The sequence below is a fragment of the Diabrotica virgifera genome, chromosome 3, assembly GCF_917563875.1.
Source record: "Diabrotica virgifera virgifera chromosome 3, PGI_DIABVI_V3a".
NCBI lineage: Eukaryota > Metazoa > Arthropoda > Insecta > Coleoptera > Chrysomelidae > Diabrotica > Diabrotica virgifera.
Genome location: NC_065445.1, coordinates 90,500,409 through 90,515,984, shown reverse-complemented (window position 1 = coordinate 90,515,984; position 15,576 = coordinate 90,500,409). Strand labels below are relative to the sequence as shown.

General features: G+C 34.5%; 1 protein-coding gene across 1 annotated transcript in view; it reads right to left on the bottom strand.

The window, feature by feature from the left end:
- Window positions 1-585: 585 nt before the first annotated feature.
- The window catches only part of LOC126881911 (RNA polymerase-associated protein Rtf1), a 103,984-nt gene continuing 88,993 nt past the window's right edge, over window positions 586-15,576 (bottom strand). The window contains exons 7-9 of the mRNA XM_050646639.1: window positions 14,298-14,582; window positions 10,605-10,845; window positions 586-947 (exon numbers count right to left, since the gene is read on the bottom strand). Coding sequence (XP_050502596.1) covers window positions 847-947; window positions 10,605-10,845; window positions 14,298-14,582 — 627 coding nt within the window. The 3' untranslated portion in view covers window positions 586-846. The remainder of the gene's footprint in view (window positions 948-10,604; window positions 10,846-14,297; window positions 14,583-15,576) is intronic.

Genomic DNA, 15,576 nt, shown 5'->3' with positions numbered 1-15,576 from the left:
GTTTTCATAGTACTCTTTTTTTCCTTGTTATGATATTTCTGGCTGTACGCTTTTCCTCTTGGTCTCTTTGTCTATTAATTTATTGTCGACATTCGTAGTCAAACCTTGTTCTTTTCCCCAGAATTTCCATTTTTCATGATTATCGTAATTTTGTCATATCTTTCGCCCACGCTGTCAGTGCTGTCGAGGTTTTCTAAGGCTATGAATCTATTCTTCAGTTCTACTTGGTACTGCCTTTCTATACATCTTAGCTTCTTACATCTAATATGCTACTCTTGTGACTACTATCGATAAGGAAATAGTCAATTTGGTTTTTCGTAGTTCCATCTACGTTTGTTTGTGTATAGCAGACTGTTCCCTGTATAAAAAATATACAGGGTGTTCCATTTGAAATAAGAAAGTTTATTAGATTTCCAAAAAAACGGAAGATCTGACAAAAATGTAAATACCACTCATATACATACTATATCTATAAAAATCGAGCCGTTTCCGAGATAATTGAGGCGTTCCATATATAAAAGTCACTCCGTATAATTCACACAAAAAGTTGTGTAGTTCCAAAACCCTTAAAATGATACAAATACATGTATAAAAAGTAGTTTATTCAAGATACTGTACTTCATGGGCCACATTTTCCTAATATATACAATCTAACTTAATATATGTATAGAGGCCGCCATATCAGACACTAAAATAATAAATAGTTAAAATTACACACTAAATGGTTTAACAAAAATATTCGTTTAATACCACTGGCTTCAAAATTGTCTTTAGAGATTTGAGAGGTTGATGGTTGCAAGAGGAATAATTAAATACTAAAGTCCCTGGTCCGATATGAAACAAATATTAAATAAGGCCCCGTTTCTTTTTGTAGTCTTGAAGATTTAAGCTTCTTTTAGGAGCTAAATCTTTCGTCATTGTCTTAGGAACCACGTTTACTGGTGTAGCTGAAACAAAAGTAAAATTTTACTATTTACAATAAAAATAATGAGAATTCTACAAGATGATTCAATGAAACGGTACGATTTCAAACAAATAACAACAAATAATGGAATATCTTTTTACTAAATTTAATACAAAAAACGTATACTACACAGATGAAAATTAATGTGTAAGTGAAGAAATATTCAGTTTTTGAAGATGATATTGAAAAGGTGGTCTCCATTTTGTCGGACACATTCTTGCAGCTGTGATACAAAGCTTTTTAAGACATTAACGTTTCTTGAGGTATTGCTTCCACTTCTTCGCGTATCCGTTCTTTCGAAGCCTCGACAGTTTTGTGGGGTTACTTTGAAACACTTTGGGGGTTAGATACCCCCAAAGAAATTTGTCGCATCGGGAGATGTCCAGACTACGAGGTAGCCAGGGAATATCGCCGTTTTTACTCATAAGACGACCGCGGAACGATCTTAGTAAATCCATTGACACTCGTGATGTGTGACATGTTGCGCTATCCTGTTGAAAAGTCGTGTGTTCATTTCTGTAATTATTGATGGCCAGAAGAAAAAAAATTATTTAACATGTGCACGTATCGATCAGAGTTTACTGTTACTGCGTGCTCATCCTCGTCCTAAAAAAATTAAGGTCTGATGATCACTAACGAAGAAATTGCACACCACGCGGTTACTTTTTCTGAATATTCGCTATGTGCAAGTACTTGGAGGGGATACGAGAAACAATCGTGCGGGAATAGCGGAGAAATTTTATAACTTTCTTAGCATATTACTTAAATAATTCATATTGTCAATTGAAATTGTCATATTGACATATTTTATACTCACTGTCATTATGAAATCGGGCATTAATATTGCTCCACAATATTGATATGATATGCAGTTATTAAAGTGAATTTAATTAATTGTAGGTATTTTACTTGTAATACTGCATTTTAATAATTAATTTTATCTACTACATACAATTGTTTACCTTTTAATAACATAACCTCAACGTTACTTTTTCTTCTTATTCTTTTTTGGGCTATGGCCTTGACAATTATCCAGTAACCAGGACTAATATGTAACGATATGATACCTCGCCAAGCGATGAGCTGCTTTACCAGAGGCGACCGGAGGAGTGTCAGCGTTGGCGCATAGCACCGCTGGGGGAAACCGAAGGAGAGGGCATCGAGAGCATATTTAAGGCGAGCCAGGAAAATGATAAAATCAGTCGTGGCTAGCGAATTGAACTAACCATGACTCAACAGCTGCTGCTAGCGTATTGAACTAGCATTAGCTGGCTTGGCAAAAGATGCACCGTATGTGAGGTGGGACTATGCCTACGCGGACGCCACAGTAGTAACGTGGAGTCTTGCCATGACCGTTATCGCAGTGTGCGGTAGTAGCGAGGAATGATCTCCGGATCGTAATATAGGGCTATGTTGATTTAACGTAGCGAGATTGTTATTGTATATAAATATACTGTTTATCGTATTATTTTAATGTTGCTATTATGATCGGATAACTGTAAGAAAGTTTAATATTGTTTTTCTTTGCAGAAGACGGAGTTATATTTTATTTTATTTGTTTTAAACTGTATATAATTATCTTTAATATATTTACTTTATTTTTAACTTGTGATTTACTGAGTCTGTCGTCCTTAGAAGACCTACCCGTTACAAATATAATTGGCCAATATAATTAAAAGTGCTAAAAATGTTGCTGAGCTATGAAACCAGGTGTCGCTCTTCCGAACTTGCACGGTCCCAATAGTGGTCTTTCGTGTAATTGCCGCGAATTATTGTCGGAATAATAGCGAGAATTTTATTTCTTTACATACCCACTTAGATGAAAATGAGCTTCACCACTCATCCAAAGATTCTGGAGCAAGTTGTCTTTTTCATTAACCCTTTCATTGCTGACGAAATATACCTAACGCGACCTGGGTACTAACTCGATTTTTCGCTGCATTTACATTGCAGTGTTTCGGTCTAGATGGCCCTGGAATTGCTTCATCCTTAATATGAATCTAAACTGACGTTATAAATACACTTTTATCTAGGTACTCAATAGAAATAAAACTTGTTTCAGTTAAAGTCAAACAAATACTAACCTCTAAACAAATGTTGTGCATATCTGCATATGACGCCTGAAGACATCATGCGCATTCGGCAGTAGTAACGGTATGACGTTCTTAGACGTCATCAGCATTCAAAAAGTTAATACGCTCCAACATTTGTTCATAAAACCCTAATTGGGTGGGATAATCTCGAACGTTAAGCGTTAAGGAGCTTGCACAATCTGGATTTTGTATGTATGATACTGGAGATCTTTATGCAACATTCTGCTCGTAGTGATATATCTTAATCACAGATTTAAGCTTCGTCATCTCAGGGATCTTCAAGGACTCACGTGTAATGAGTTTCGCACCGAGTCAATATTCTGTGGTGTGCGAGTAGTTCTGACAATGCCACCTCTTTTCTGTGAAGTTGAACCACTACTTTCAAAGATGCTAACTCAAGTCTGAATAGCCTTGTTAAACGGAACTGGAGCGCGGGCGACAAAACTGTCACCATTTTTGCAATAAGCTTTCACGGCAAATGCGTGTTGTTCACCCGACCACTTCTACTTCTCCATGATAACAAAACTTGCCACTTTCTAGATGCACAACGCTTACGTCTTACGTCGCAATCCCGCGGCTCCTCTATTTTTTCACCAGCAGCGTTGCCAAATCGTGCCGTTTGACTGAATCACCTGTTATATCACAGCCTCCTACATTTACAAGCCATGAAGTAAAAAAGGCAACGTCGCAACACGTGATATAGGTAGTCCTACGAAGGAGAATTGGTGGTCCATTTCATAACGGAATATTTTAAATAAAATTCATGAATCTCTTTTTAAAATTGCACAAATAAGAGAAATTTTAATTAAATTGAAATTTAAAAAGGAAAGTATGAAATATATAAGTTAAACTTGTTAGTAGTAATATTTATTTTTCATAAAAATGTTAGAAATGTATAGGAATAGTCAATATTTTTAATTTTTAAAATCTAGCGTTTAATTAATTAATAATGTGTAGTACCTAGCAGATTAAGAGAAAATAGGGTAAATACTCAGTATAAAAGCCATAAAAACGCACACAGGGAGTCGTAATTCAAGCATAATGGATTACAATATTCTTTAAAGTATAAAAAAAAAACACTTTTCATTAGATACTTTTGTAGCTCAGTGCACAACTTATAATGTGTCCAGATTTAGCCATACGGCTCACACTCCCGCTAAGGGGAAAATTGACTCATCCCAGATACCTACGGTATCAAAAGGATTGAGCTCTGGTGGGACTCTTTCCGTGTTATCGAGCCCTAGGTGACTTGGTATGCAGGTGTATCTCCCAAAAATTTTCGTACACATCTGGCCGTTGCGAGCAGTACTGCTTTCTGCATGGTCTTATAAAGATGTTCATTAAGACCCAGCTTTTTTATGCTTTCGAGGAGGGTCTTCGGAATGACTCCAGTAGTAGACATAATAATCGGTATCGTCTGGGTACTTTGCATTCTCCATTGTCTCCGTATTTGAATTTCCAGATCTCTGTACTTGGCGATCTTTTCAGTAAATTTAGTACGTAGATTATTGTTGTTAGGAATCGCCACATCAATGAGGGTTGTTTGTCTCGTTAATTTATTGACTAATACGAGATCTGGTCTATTATGCGCCACTGTTTGGTCTGTGAGCACAGTGCGGTCCCAGTATAGCTTGTAGTTGCCATCCTCAAGCATACTCTCAAGGAAGTATTGATAATATGGGAGATGGTCGGTTTGGAGAAGTCCCAGCTTGATAGCTATCTCCTGATGAAGGATTTTTTCCACTGCGTCATGCCGTTCCTTGTACTCAGTTGCAGCAAATGCCTGGCAGCCCCCTGTAAGATGTTGGATTGTTTCTTGGGTTTGACATCCATATCGGCATCTGTCGTTTTGAACATGAGGGTCTTTGATGATATATTTCAGGTAATTTCTGGTTGGTATAACCTGATCCTGAATGGCCAGTAATGAACCCTCCGTTTCAGGGAACATCTTTCCTGATGTCAACCAGTAGTTCGACGCTATATTGTCGACATAATCTTGGCTGACCTCATTGGGATGTCGCCCGTGCAGAGGTTTACCCATCCAGGCGCGCACTTTTTCGTCCTTAGTAAGGTGGTTTATGCGAAGTTCTGCTTCCCTCAGTTTTATCGGTGTTGTGTCATCTACTGCGCAGATGTAGAGTAGATGTTTCAGCCTGCATCTGAAAATAAGATCTTAAATTAGCAATTTGTTTGTCTAATTGCTCACCTATATCCATAAGTCCTCTTCCTCCTAAATTCCGTGGTAATGTCGTTCTTTCTACTGCACTTTTTGGATGGTGTTTTTGTGCCTTTGTGAGATGCGTTCTTACTTTTTGCTGAAGATTTTCTATGTCCGTTTTTGTCCACTTAACAATGCCAAATGAATAGCTAAGCGCGGAACATGCGTAGGTGTTTAATGCCTTAAACAAATTTCTACTATTAAGGTGTGAGCGAAGCAGCTGTTTTACCCTTCGTATAAACTCAGTAGTTATCTCTGTTTTCATTTGTTTATGGTACATGATAGCCAAAGTTAAATCTACCAATCATTCCTTCTCTCCTACTAAAGACAGCCAAATTTTGCATAACATCCCATCTAAAAACTATAGATTAATGAATTTGTTGGAGGACCTGGAGATTTCTAGAGAGATGAAGTCTAATCCTGATTTTTGTGTTAATACTCAGATCAATTTAAATTGTAATTATAAACCTCTCTTCAAGTATCTGTGGGAGACAGTTGAGTAGTGACCTCTTGCAATCTTTTATGTATATAAAAACTATTGTATTTTTATTCAAAATTTAATTTTATAACTTTATATAAAACAAAAAAAGGAAAACATTTGACTATTGGCCAGATTTATATATACATTATTAATACAGATTCTACCAACAAGTAATGAGAGCCTTAGAAATAAAACACCTAACAACAAAAGTGTTCGAAACTATTTTGTTAAAAATTGAATTCCACCGAACACTATATCCTTCTATTTTGTCATCAACGTCTTACAACAATAGACACTGAATATACCCATTTTAACATCATAGCATTTAATAAAATCATTTAATATTGCTACATAAACATTAGGGTTTCAACTTAATAAAATATCCATACACCAAGTCAAGGTCATTGCAATGACTTACATAAATGACAAAAAGATGATAAATAACAACAATATAATATTATCTCAATCTTTAACTTCAACAAGCTAACATCTTCTGAATATTGAATTTGAGAATTCACAATCAAAATTGATCTTTCTCATTACTTTCTGTTTAATAATTTTTTTTGGTTTTTTAATTTTTTAACTTAACACAGTGTATGTAAGTTGGGCCAATTAGTCTCAAAATCAAGCATGTCACCAATTAATTTAATAGTTGATTAGTACAAACATCTAAGGTACATTTCCTTATCAATTTCATTGTAAAAATTTTCAATTTTCCTTTCAATATGTTTAAAATATTCATGTTTCAACGTCAGCTGTCAACGTCAACGCAGAACAGATAAAAGCAGATTTGAATATCCGACCTTGTCAGTCAGCTGTTGTTACTAGGCCAAGGATGGACGGGTGATATCGACACCCGGACCATGAAAAAAGTTTATATGTTTTTGTGCAACGTGTATGTGGCCGTTTCTTTCTGTTTTTTTGCTGTTTGCTGTTGTACGGAGGACTAAGTTAGCATTCACAATTTAAAAATCAAATTTACATTCCTAAGATGCACTTGTTTACACCTCTATGTAGCGGTACTTTTTTAGTATTTGACGTAAGTAAAAAAAGAGTTTTGTACTTCTTTTTCTTACAAGATCTCTTTTTTTATTTTAGCATTAGCTCCGATGATGACGTTTATGTCGAAAGCGCTCAGCTAAGGAAATAAATTATTTACACACTTTGACATACTACATTTTCATTTTCCCTTATTCATTCAAGTGTGTACAAACTTATCAGTCTTTCAACTATTAGTAAAAAGATTCCTCTTTTTGGAATATGCCTGGTTAGAAATGACCGAGTCGATGATGAGTTGTTCTTTGCAACCCATGGAACCCTTAGCGCATCCTTTCTGTTGAGGCTCTATGATATTGTTCAGAGCACAGTGTTGGTAGATACGCCGGGCTACACAGGATGTGAGCAATTTGTACAAAATTGGAAGACAAGTAATTGGGCGGTATTTGGCTGGATCTTGGGTGTTATTTTGATCCTTCGGAATTAAATAAGTGGTTCCCTGAGTTAGGAATGATGGTATATCCTGCGGATTAGAAATAACATGATTAATTAGTGTTGATAAGCATTCATGAACACTCCAAAACTTCTTGAGCCAAAAGTTTTGAACTCCGTCTGGTCCAGGAGATTTCCAGTTGTGAAGCTCTTTGATGGTATTTGAGACTTCTTCAGTAGTGAAGGGTTCGTAAAGGGTGGTAATGTAGTGTTGGCAGTTTTGTGTCGTTTCTTCTATCCATCCAGCATTGTTGTTAAGAACAGCTGGCGTGGAAAGTTGATTTCCCCAAAACTCATGAATTTCTTCTTGGCTTGGGTAAGTCTTATCGACACGTTCTACAGTGGAATTGAGTTTTCGATAGAACGCCTTTTCAGAACTTTCAAAAAGAGCATTGTCGCTTTTGCGGTTGTTACTAACTTTGTACCTCCTTAGTCGTCCTGAATAAACGGAGAGCTTTTGTTTTAATGTGTCCAGGCACTGATGGGCTGTGTTGTTTTCTGGATCATATCTTGAGTGTCTTGCGGTAGTCAGCATTATATCTTCAGCTCTTCTGATGACTTTTCTACTTGTTACACCTCGTATGTATTCTGTGACTATACCAATATCCTTACGTAATAATTCGATCTTTCCGAGCAGTCTTTTTTCTTAGGGTGCAATTCTCCCAGTTCTTTCGTTATTAGTAACCCGTCGTGTTCTGATCTTAACGCCCATTACATTAGCAATTGCTGTTGCTGCACAGTAGATTAGCATATGCAAATATTCCAACGTGTGAGCTTCTACGACATAGTTGGGTAGGACTCCAGTGTTCACAATTTGTAACAGCGCACCTAGTTTCTTACAAGAGTTTATTCGTGGTAGCGGTGGTCTGCTAAGTGGGTTTGTTCCATTAAACTCTTGTACGGCACGAGCCATTTCGTTTGCTAGACTATCGCGCAACTCGTTGTTTTCCTGCTGTGTATTATCAGGTTGAGTTTCTGGCATGGGAATCTCAGGAGTCTGCTCATCGAGGATTTCATTAGGGACTTGATCTAAAACTTGTTCTTGGTTATTAATCTCCCGTTCGACTTCGCTTTTGATCGAATTGCGTCTAGTATCTGGGATAAGGTTGTTCCTTATGATTACCCGGTATTGATCTGATACTCTTTGCTCCGATACTTGAATATCTGGGTACGTCCTGCAAAATTCGGCATACAGCTGTTGTCGGTAGCCGATTGTTTCTTGACCGAGGTTTGTCACCTTGTAATAGAAGCGCAAAATGTTTTCATTAATGGACACAGTCCATTTCATGCGCTGCCTCGGTCGTCCCGCTTGAGTGAGCGCCGGCTGATGATCCAGCGCAGCACCTTCGGCGGGTGGAGCTCTTGTTGTTGTTTGGCTCGCTTGTGGTTGTGGTTGGGCTGTAGCTGATTGTATGACAGGGGCCCGCCTCCTCAACACCCTGCCATGCCCTGCCACATTAATGTGTTATTAATTTTATTATTATTACAGTAACAAACTTACATTCTAACAGGCTTACATTCTAACTTAAATTAACACTGTAATCACTATTGTCACTGAAAATTGTACAATTTTATGGACAAAGCTAACAAAAAAGTGAAATAATATAAAAAATAAACCAACAGAAAAAACAATCTTAAATTAGTAAAATTAAAAAGAGTAGCCATGGTCAGGTCTTTTAGGAAAAATGTTTAGATGCTCGTGAATCCAACAAACAGTTTCTAAAATATATATAGAGGAAAGCCTCAAAATTCCGCAATTTTTTAAGTAGGTCTTGCAATGAGTTGTTTTTTGATATCAAATAGATAACGTTTTACTCTATTTTGTAATTTAAAAGTACATAGTATCAAATTGTGCATCTGTACTAGAACCCCAAAAATGATGCCCATATCGAAGATGATACTTAAACAATGATAAATACCTATGTCATTTTTGCAAATGATGCGTTTTTGTTCCTTTGCAACATATCTTATTGCAAAGTAAGTTTCTTGCTTAAGGAAGGCTAGTTACTGAGGTTAGTTTCTTTCTAGGGAATCAGTATGCAAGGGCCATTTACGATTACTGTCGATAAGAATACCTAGTAAATTTTACAACGTTAACGATACTGATTTGAAACATTACATTGAGATATTACAATCAGTCCAAACGCCACTTAAGTTGTACTTGACTAAAAATGACTATTATTTTGTTAATGCTAATAATTTTCTTTTTTTGGATAAAGTTTCAACAGTTCCTTTTATTTTTTATTTTTACGTTTATCTGCTTTTTTTGCATGTTCACTATTATTTTCATTTTTAGTAAAATTATTTAAAATTATATTGCTTAAGATTTTTGATGCAACAAGATGAATATATTTTGCGCTTTGTTCACAAATACATTTTTTTGTAAAGTTTACATAATACTGATCAGTTTCAAGACTTGCCATAGCTAGTAATGCCAGCAATGTTTTATCATCTGTTTGTTTAATACAAGTTTATATTGATTTCTTTATTATCAATTATGTATTCAAAAAGTGCATATGTGAAAGTATAAAAATTTGATTTCATCCGTAGCTACACATAAGCCCCCATTTGTAAATAATCAAAGTAATTGTCTCTAACAATAGTACATACACTCTGTACAACGAAGTTTTTACATGCAGCAAATGCTTATTTTTATAAAAGTTATGCGTTACATAACCACATACATATGTTTGGGCTGACTCATCCAATTTATAATTTTGTGAATAATTTGAATCAAAAATATGAAGGAATTGTGATATGTCAACATTGGTATCATTTAATATGTCCTCATTAGATGGATTTTTGTTACAAGATTCTAAGTCTGCGGTATTCTTATTTAAAATGTTGTGAATTCTAATTTTATTTTCAGATTCTAGAATTTGGGTATATGATACACTATAATTACATCCCGATAAATATCTATATTGACCAAACCTTTTTTCAATGACGTCTGTTTGAAATTTCTCTAATAATATATACTTAATATTAAGTAATATAAATAAACACTTAATAATATTAAGTACAAAAATATAATTTACAAATAGCTGCCACCCATGGCACACATTTACAATGCACTGCAATCAGCTTTCCACAGTCGAATAGGACTACCATTTGACGTTGCCAAATTTCTACTTCATGGCTTGTAAATGTACGAGGCTGTGGTTATATGTAAAATAAACATACGAACTTAACACTTATTATGTTCTATTATTATATACATATTATGTTCTATTTATTATATATGTTCTATACATATATTATTTTTCGACAACTTGAACTCGTAATTATTTTATTATCAAACGAAAATAAAAAAAAGTAGATTAATAAGTATGTAGTACTAAAATAAATAAAATAACATACCGGCCAGAGGTACTTCAAGATCAATTTTAATATCAAAGTCATGGGCAGAAAACAAGTCATCCTGAGAAACTTGAGCAGGTTGAGCGGATTTTTTGGTTTCGAGAACTTCTATTTTTTCATTCTTTTTGCGTTCGGCTGCCAATTTTGCAATTTCAGCTTCCTTGAGGGCACGTGCCTCCTTTTCTCCTGCTTTGAAGTTCATCCTAGGTTTGGTCGATCGTCTGGTGAAGGGATCATCAGCCTGAAAATGGGACATTTTGTAGTTACTCTTACTTTAACGACGTTCTACACCTTGGGCAAAGAATTAAGGATTTGCCTGAAATTTTAGTATGTTATAGTTTACTTCAAAAAACTAAGACTTGATTTTTTTAAAATTGTTTTACCGTGCCGTTTAATTACTATTAAGGGTCAAAGTTAATTTTTAACATGGGCTCTTATGTGAATTCTTAAAAAGTTAATAACTTTTGACCCAAATTTACGATTTTTAATTATTTGTGCTTAAATTAAAGGTTTTTTGGTAAGGAATAACATACTAAAAAATGAGGATTGTTTACCGTACTATTTATTTTTAATTTATTTATTATAATTAATTCCGCAATTTATTCCGTAATTTCCGTAATTTATTATAATTTATTTTTATAAAGTATTCAATACTGAAACATATGATTTGAGTATTCTGCTATAAATGCATTGTTACCAACTTTCGCTTGCATATAAGTTTCCTCCCTTTCCTCTGAGAGGCATACCCCGCAACGAAAGTGTAGAACGTCGTTAAGTCGTAAAACAAAATGGCTTATTCAGATTTTTAAAGTTACTTAAGTTTATCTGTATTTGGCGATATAAATGAACCAAAATATGTTTCAGATAAATATGTACTATAATTTGGTGAGTATGTGTTGTTTGGTGTATTGGATAAATCTATTTTAAATAAAATAAACGAGGGACTTGCTCGACCAATACTGGCTGAATGGGATCCAACAGGGAGAAGCATTGAGATCCTTTCTATTCAATAGCATGTGCAAAATAATAAGAAAACTGTGAAAAATGAAATGATATACAGGGTGTAACAAAAATACAGGTCATAAATTGAATCACATATTCTGGGACCAAAAATAGTTCGATTGAACCTAACTTACCTTAGTACAAATGTGCACATAAAAAAAGTTACAGCCCTTTGAATTTACAAAATGAAAATCGATTTTTTCCAATATAAATATAATATAATAATATTTCCAAATAGACATGTGGCATTCTTATGTCAGTAGCATCTTAAGAAAAAATTATAGTGAAATTTGGACATCCCATAAAAATTTTATGGGGGTTTTGTTCCTTTAAACCCCCCCAAACTTTTGTGTACGTTCCAATGAAATTATTATTGTAGTACCATCAGTTAAACACATTGTTTATAAGAATTTTTTGCCTCTTACTACTTTTTCGAAAAGTCAGTTTTTATCGAGATATTTTGCATATTTGTCAAATCCACCATATATTTGTATATGGTTAAGTACGATTATGGAGACTTGGTAATAATATGAAAATTTATTTATGATTTACATTTTTAGGTATATTTTGAACCATATTAAAAAAGAAGCCACATCTCGATAAAAGGTGCCTTCTCAAAAAAATACAAAGAGGCAAAAAAGTTTTAAAAACACTGTGTTCAACTAATGGTACCGCAGTAATATTTTAATTGGAACGTACACAAACATTTGGGGGGTTTAAAAGAACAAAACCCCCATAAAATTTGTATGTAAACATATTAAAAAATAAGCCTCAACTCGATAAAAACTACCTTATCGAAAAAATACTAAGAGGCAAAAAAGTTTTAAAAATATTGAGTTTAACTAATGGTACCACAATAATAATTTAACTGAGACGTACACAAAAGTTTAAGGGAACAAAACCCCCATAAAATTTTTATGGGGTGCACAAATTTCACAATAATTTTTCTTTAAGATGTTCCTGCCATAAGAATGCCACATGTCCATTTTCAATAAAAAATCTTCAATAGTTTTCGATATATTAAAAAAAAATCGATTTTCATTTTGTAGCTTCAAAGGGCTGTAACTTTTTTCACGTGCATATTTGTACTAAGGTAAGTTAGGTTCATTCGAACTATTTTTGGTCCCAGGATATGTGATGTAATTTATGACCTGTATTTTTGTTACACCCTGTATAATGGGACAAAACAAGGTAAACGTTTGACTTGTAATTATTAAGCAAGAAAGGTCTTGACGATGTTGAGGCGGAAGTACGAGAACAAACAATATAAGCCAAGAAAATGGCAAGATGTTTAAGCGATACAATATGACAAATCAAAAACATTAGTATACTGAATAGGAAACATACAACACAAAAATTTCTACCTCAAACTATTAACTGCTCAAATCAACTAAATCTTTCATTAAAAAAAGAAGAATTATTAGAAATAGTGGGAGTGTATACTAATCTCATAAAATTTTGTGGAGTTTATTTCTACAAAATATTTTTATTTTGTACAATAAATAATTTTCTCATTTGTTATCAATACATTATAATGGTGTAAATAAATAATTAATGATTGGCATAAGGTTTATGTTATTTATGTCTGTTTACTATTAATAATATTGGCTAAGAGCAGGTATGTTGTTTTGTAGTAATTTCCAGTCAAGTCTAGCAACTGAACTTCCCAAAAAAGAAATTACTAACGTCACTAGACAGTGTGTCTCAAAAAAGAGAATCGACTTTAGTAGTAGTGAGACCAAATCAAGAATCTACAAGTCAGATATGACTTGTAGATCCCGCGTATGAAAAAAAAGTTGATTAATAGCAAGCTGAAAATTTGTCAATAGCTTAAGGGTGTCTAGTCGGATAAACTTTGATATATGGGAACACTGGAACAGGGGCAATTTTAATTGTGGAACAGGTTAAAAATTTGGAACGGTCAGACCACGAAAACGGCACATTTATTTTGTCCGACAGAACAGACTTGAACTCTCCGAACAGAGATTAAACTTTCAGGCAAAAATCAGACTGCTATTTATCACCTGTCATAATTCCTGTCATTTGACATATTCTACATGTTCCACTCATTAAAACGCCCATTTGGTGATAAATAGCAGTCTGATTTTTGTATGAGAGTTTAATCTCTGTTTGGAGAGTTTAAGTCTGTTCTGTCGGACAAAATACATGTGCCGTTTTCGTGGTCTGACCGTTCCAAATTTTTAACCTGTTCCACAATTAAAACTTCCCCTGTTCCAGTGTTCCCATATATCAAAGTTTGTCCGACTAGACACCCTTAAGCTATTAACAAATTTTCAGCTTGCTATTAATCAACTTTTTTTTTCATACGCGGGATCCAGACCTAATACTACATATCATAGAAACTAAAAGACTACTGAAAACAATATAAAGAATAGTTCATACAATAGCCTTAGAAATAAGCGAAAATATAGGATATATATTATTCAAGGTCGAAAACGTTAATCGAGCACCAGAAGGAAAAAAGTGTGAAAGAACACATTAAAGAATGGAAGAGGGAAAACTTGTAAGAATTGGCCGTGGTAAGTCCCTGGTATGAATTAGAGAGTGAGTCATGCGCAAAAGAGGCTAAGTGATAATCTAAGCATGAATGGGGCAGGCGAACACACACAAGTTTCATAAATCAAAAAGGAAGAAGAATTGGTTAAATAATAAACATGAGTGACAACTTACTTTTTTGCCTTTATTTGCCCTAACTTCCTCCATAATAGCCTTTTCGGCTTCTTCTACATTCTTTTTCCTATTTCTATCGTTTATGTAAGAGATACTGGAAATGGTTGAAGTACGTAATTTGTCTAATTCTGAAGCTCTTTCTTCCAAGTCGGATAGCTTCTGAGCTAATTCCCTCGCAACGTCTTCATCGCCTCTGCTTAGAGCTCCATCCCTTTCTTTCATTAGCTGAGTCTTCTTCATAGCGTAGTTGAAAGGGTTTGGCTTGAAACGGGACTTTTCTTGAATCTAAAAATACGAAATTTTATTTATGAGTAATTTGTAAATCTGATAAAGGTACAACAAAAATATTAAATACTGTAAACGTTTACTATCTATCAATTAGCTTATCATATGACGAACATATGAAAATTACTAAGTTCTTGGGAAGAACCGCGTTGAGAATTTAAAACTCGACGTTTCGGCACCCATTTTGGAGCCATTATCAAGAGTTCGGGGTCTAAATAGTTCCGTTCGAGTTCGGGGTCTCAATCTGCATTCTCCTCAGTGTCGAGTGACGACCGCTCTTACCTTGTGTAGCTGCTTTTAGCGCTAACACAGACGGGGCGGCGTACGTCGACTGAACCCCGCTGAGATGTCGAAAGCGACGCATCCCTTACTATACTTTGATGCAGTGACACACACCAGGCGCTCTTAAAATTTTCTTTGCATCGGCGTTCCCGCGACCCATCCTAGAAACCGTATGTCGCCAGTCGGTTTTACGACTTCGACGACATATCATATATGCGTGTATCGTGGTACAACACAGACTTTGAGCTGTTTTCTAGCGAAGTTTGTTGTGAGTGTTGCCAAATATTATTTAATGATGGAAATTACAGACTCGAACTATATTTTTACTTGAATTTTTTACTCCCATATCAAATTATTTTTATATGGGACTCATTGTATGTTTAAATTTTTTTATCTTATAGCTTAAAGGGCAACTTAATTAGGTACATTTCTATCTAGAAAAAAAGTAATCTACTAAATAAATTATTTTTCAAACTCTTTGAACCTAATTTCACAAACAGTCAAATAGAATTTTCAAATCTGTAACCATTGACCAGTTTGACTTGACTTGAGTTATTTGTCAGAAGGATTGACTTTAATAAAAATAAAATAATAAATTGACTCCATAAAAATAAAGATAATAAACAGTTATCTTACCTTATTTATTGTTTTATTTATTATGCTCTACAGGCCTTGTATTTACAATTTTACATAATACAGTTTATACTAATAA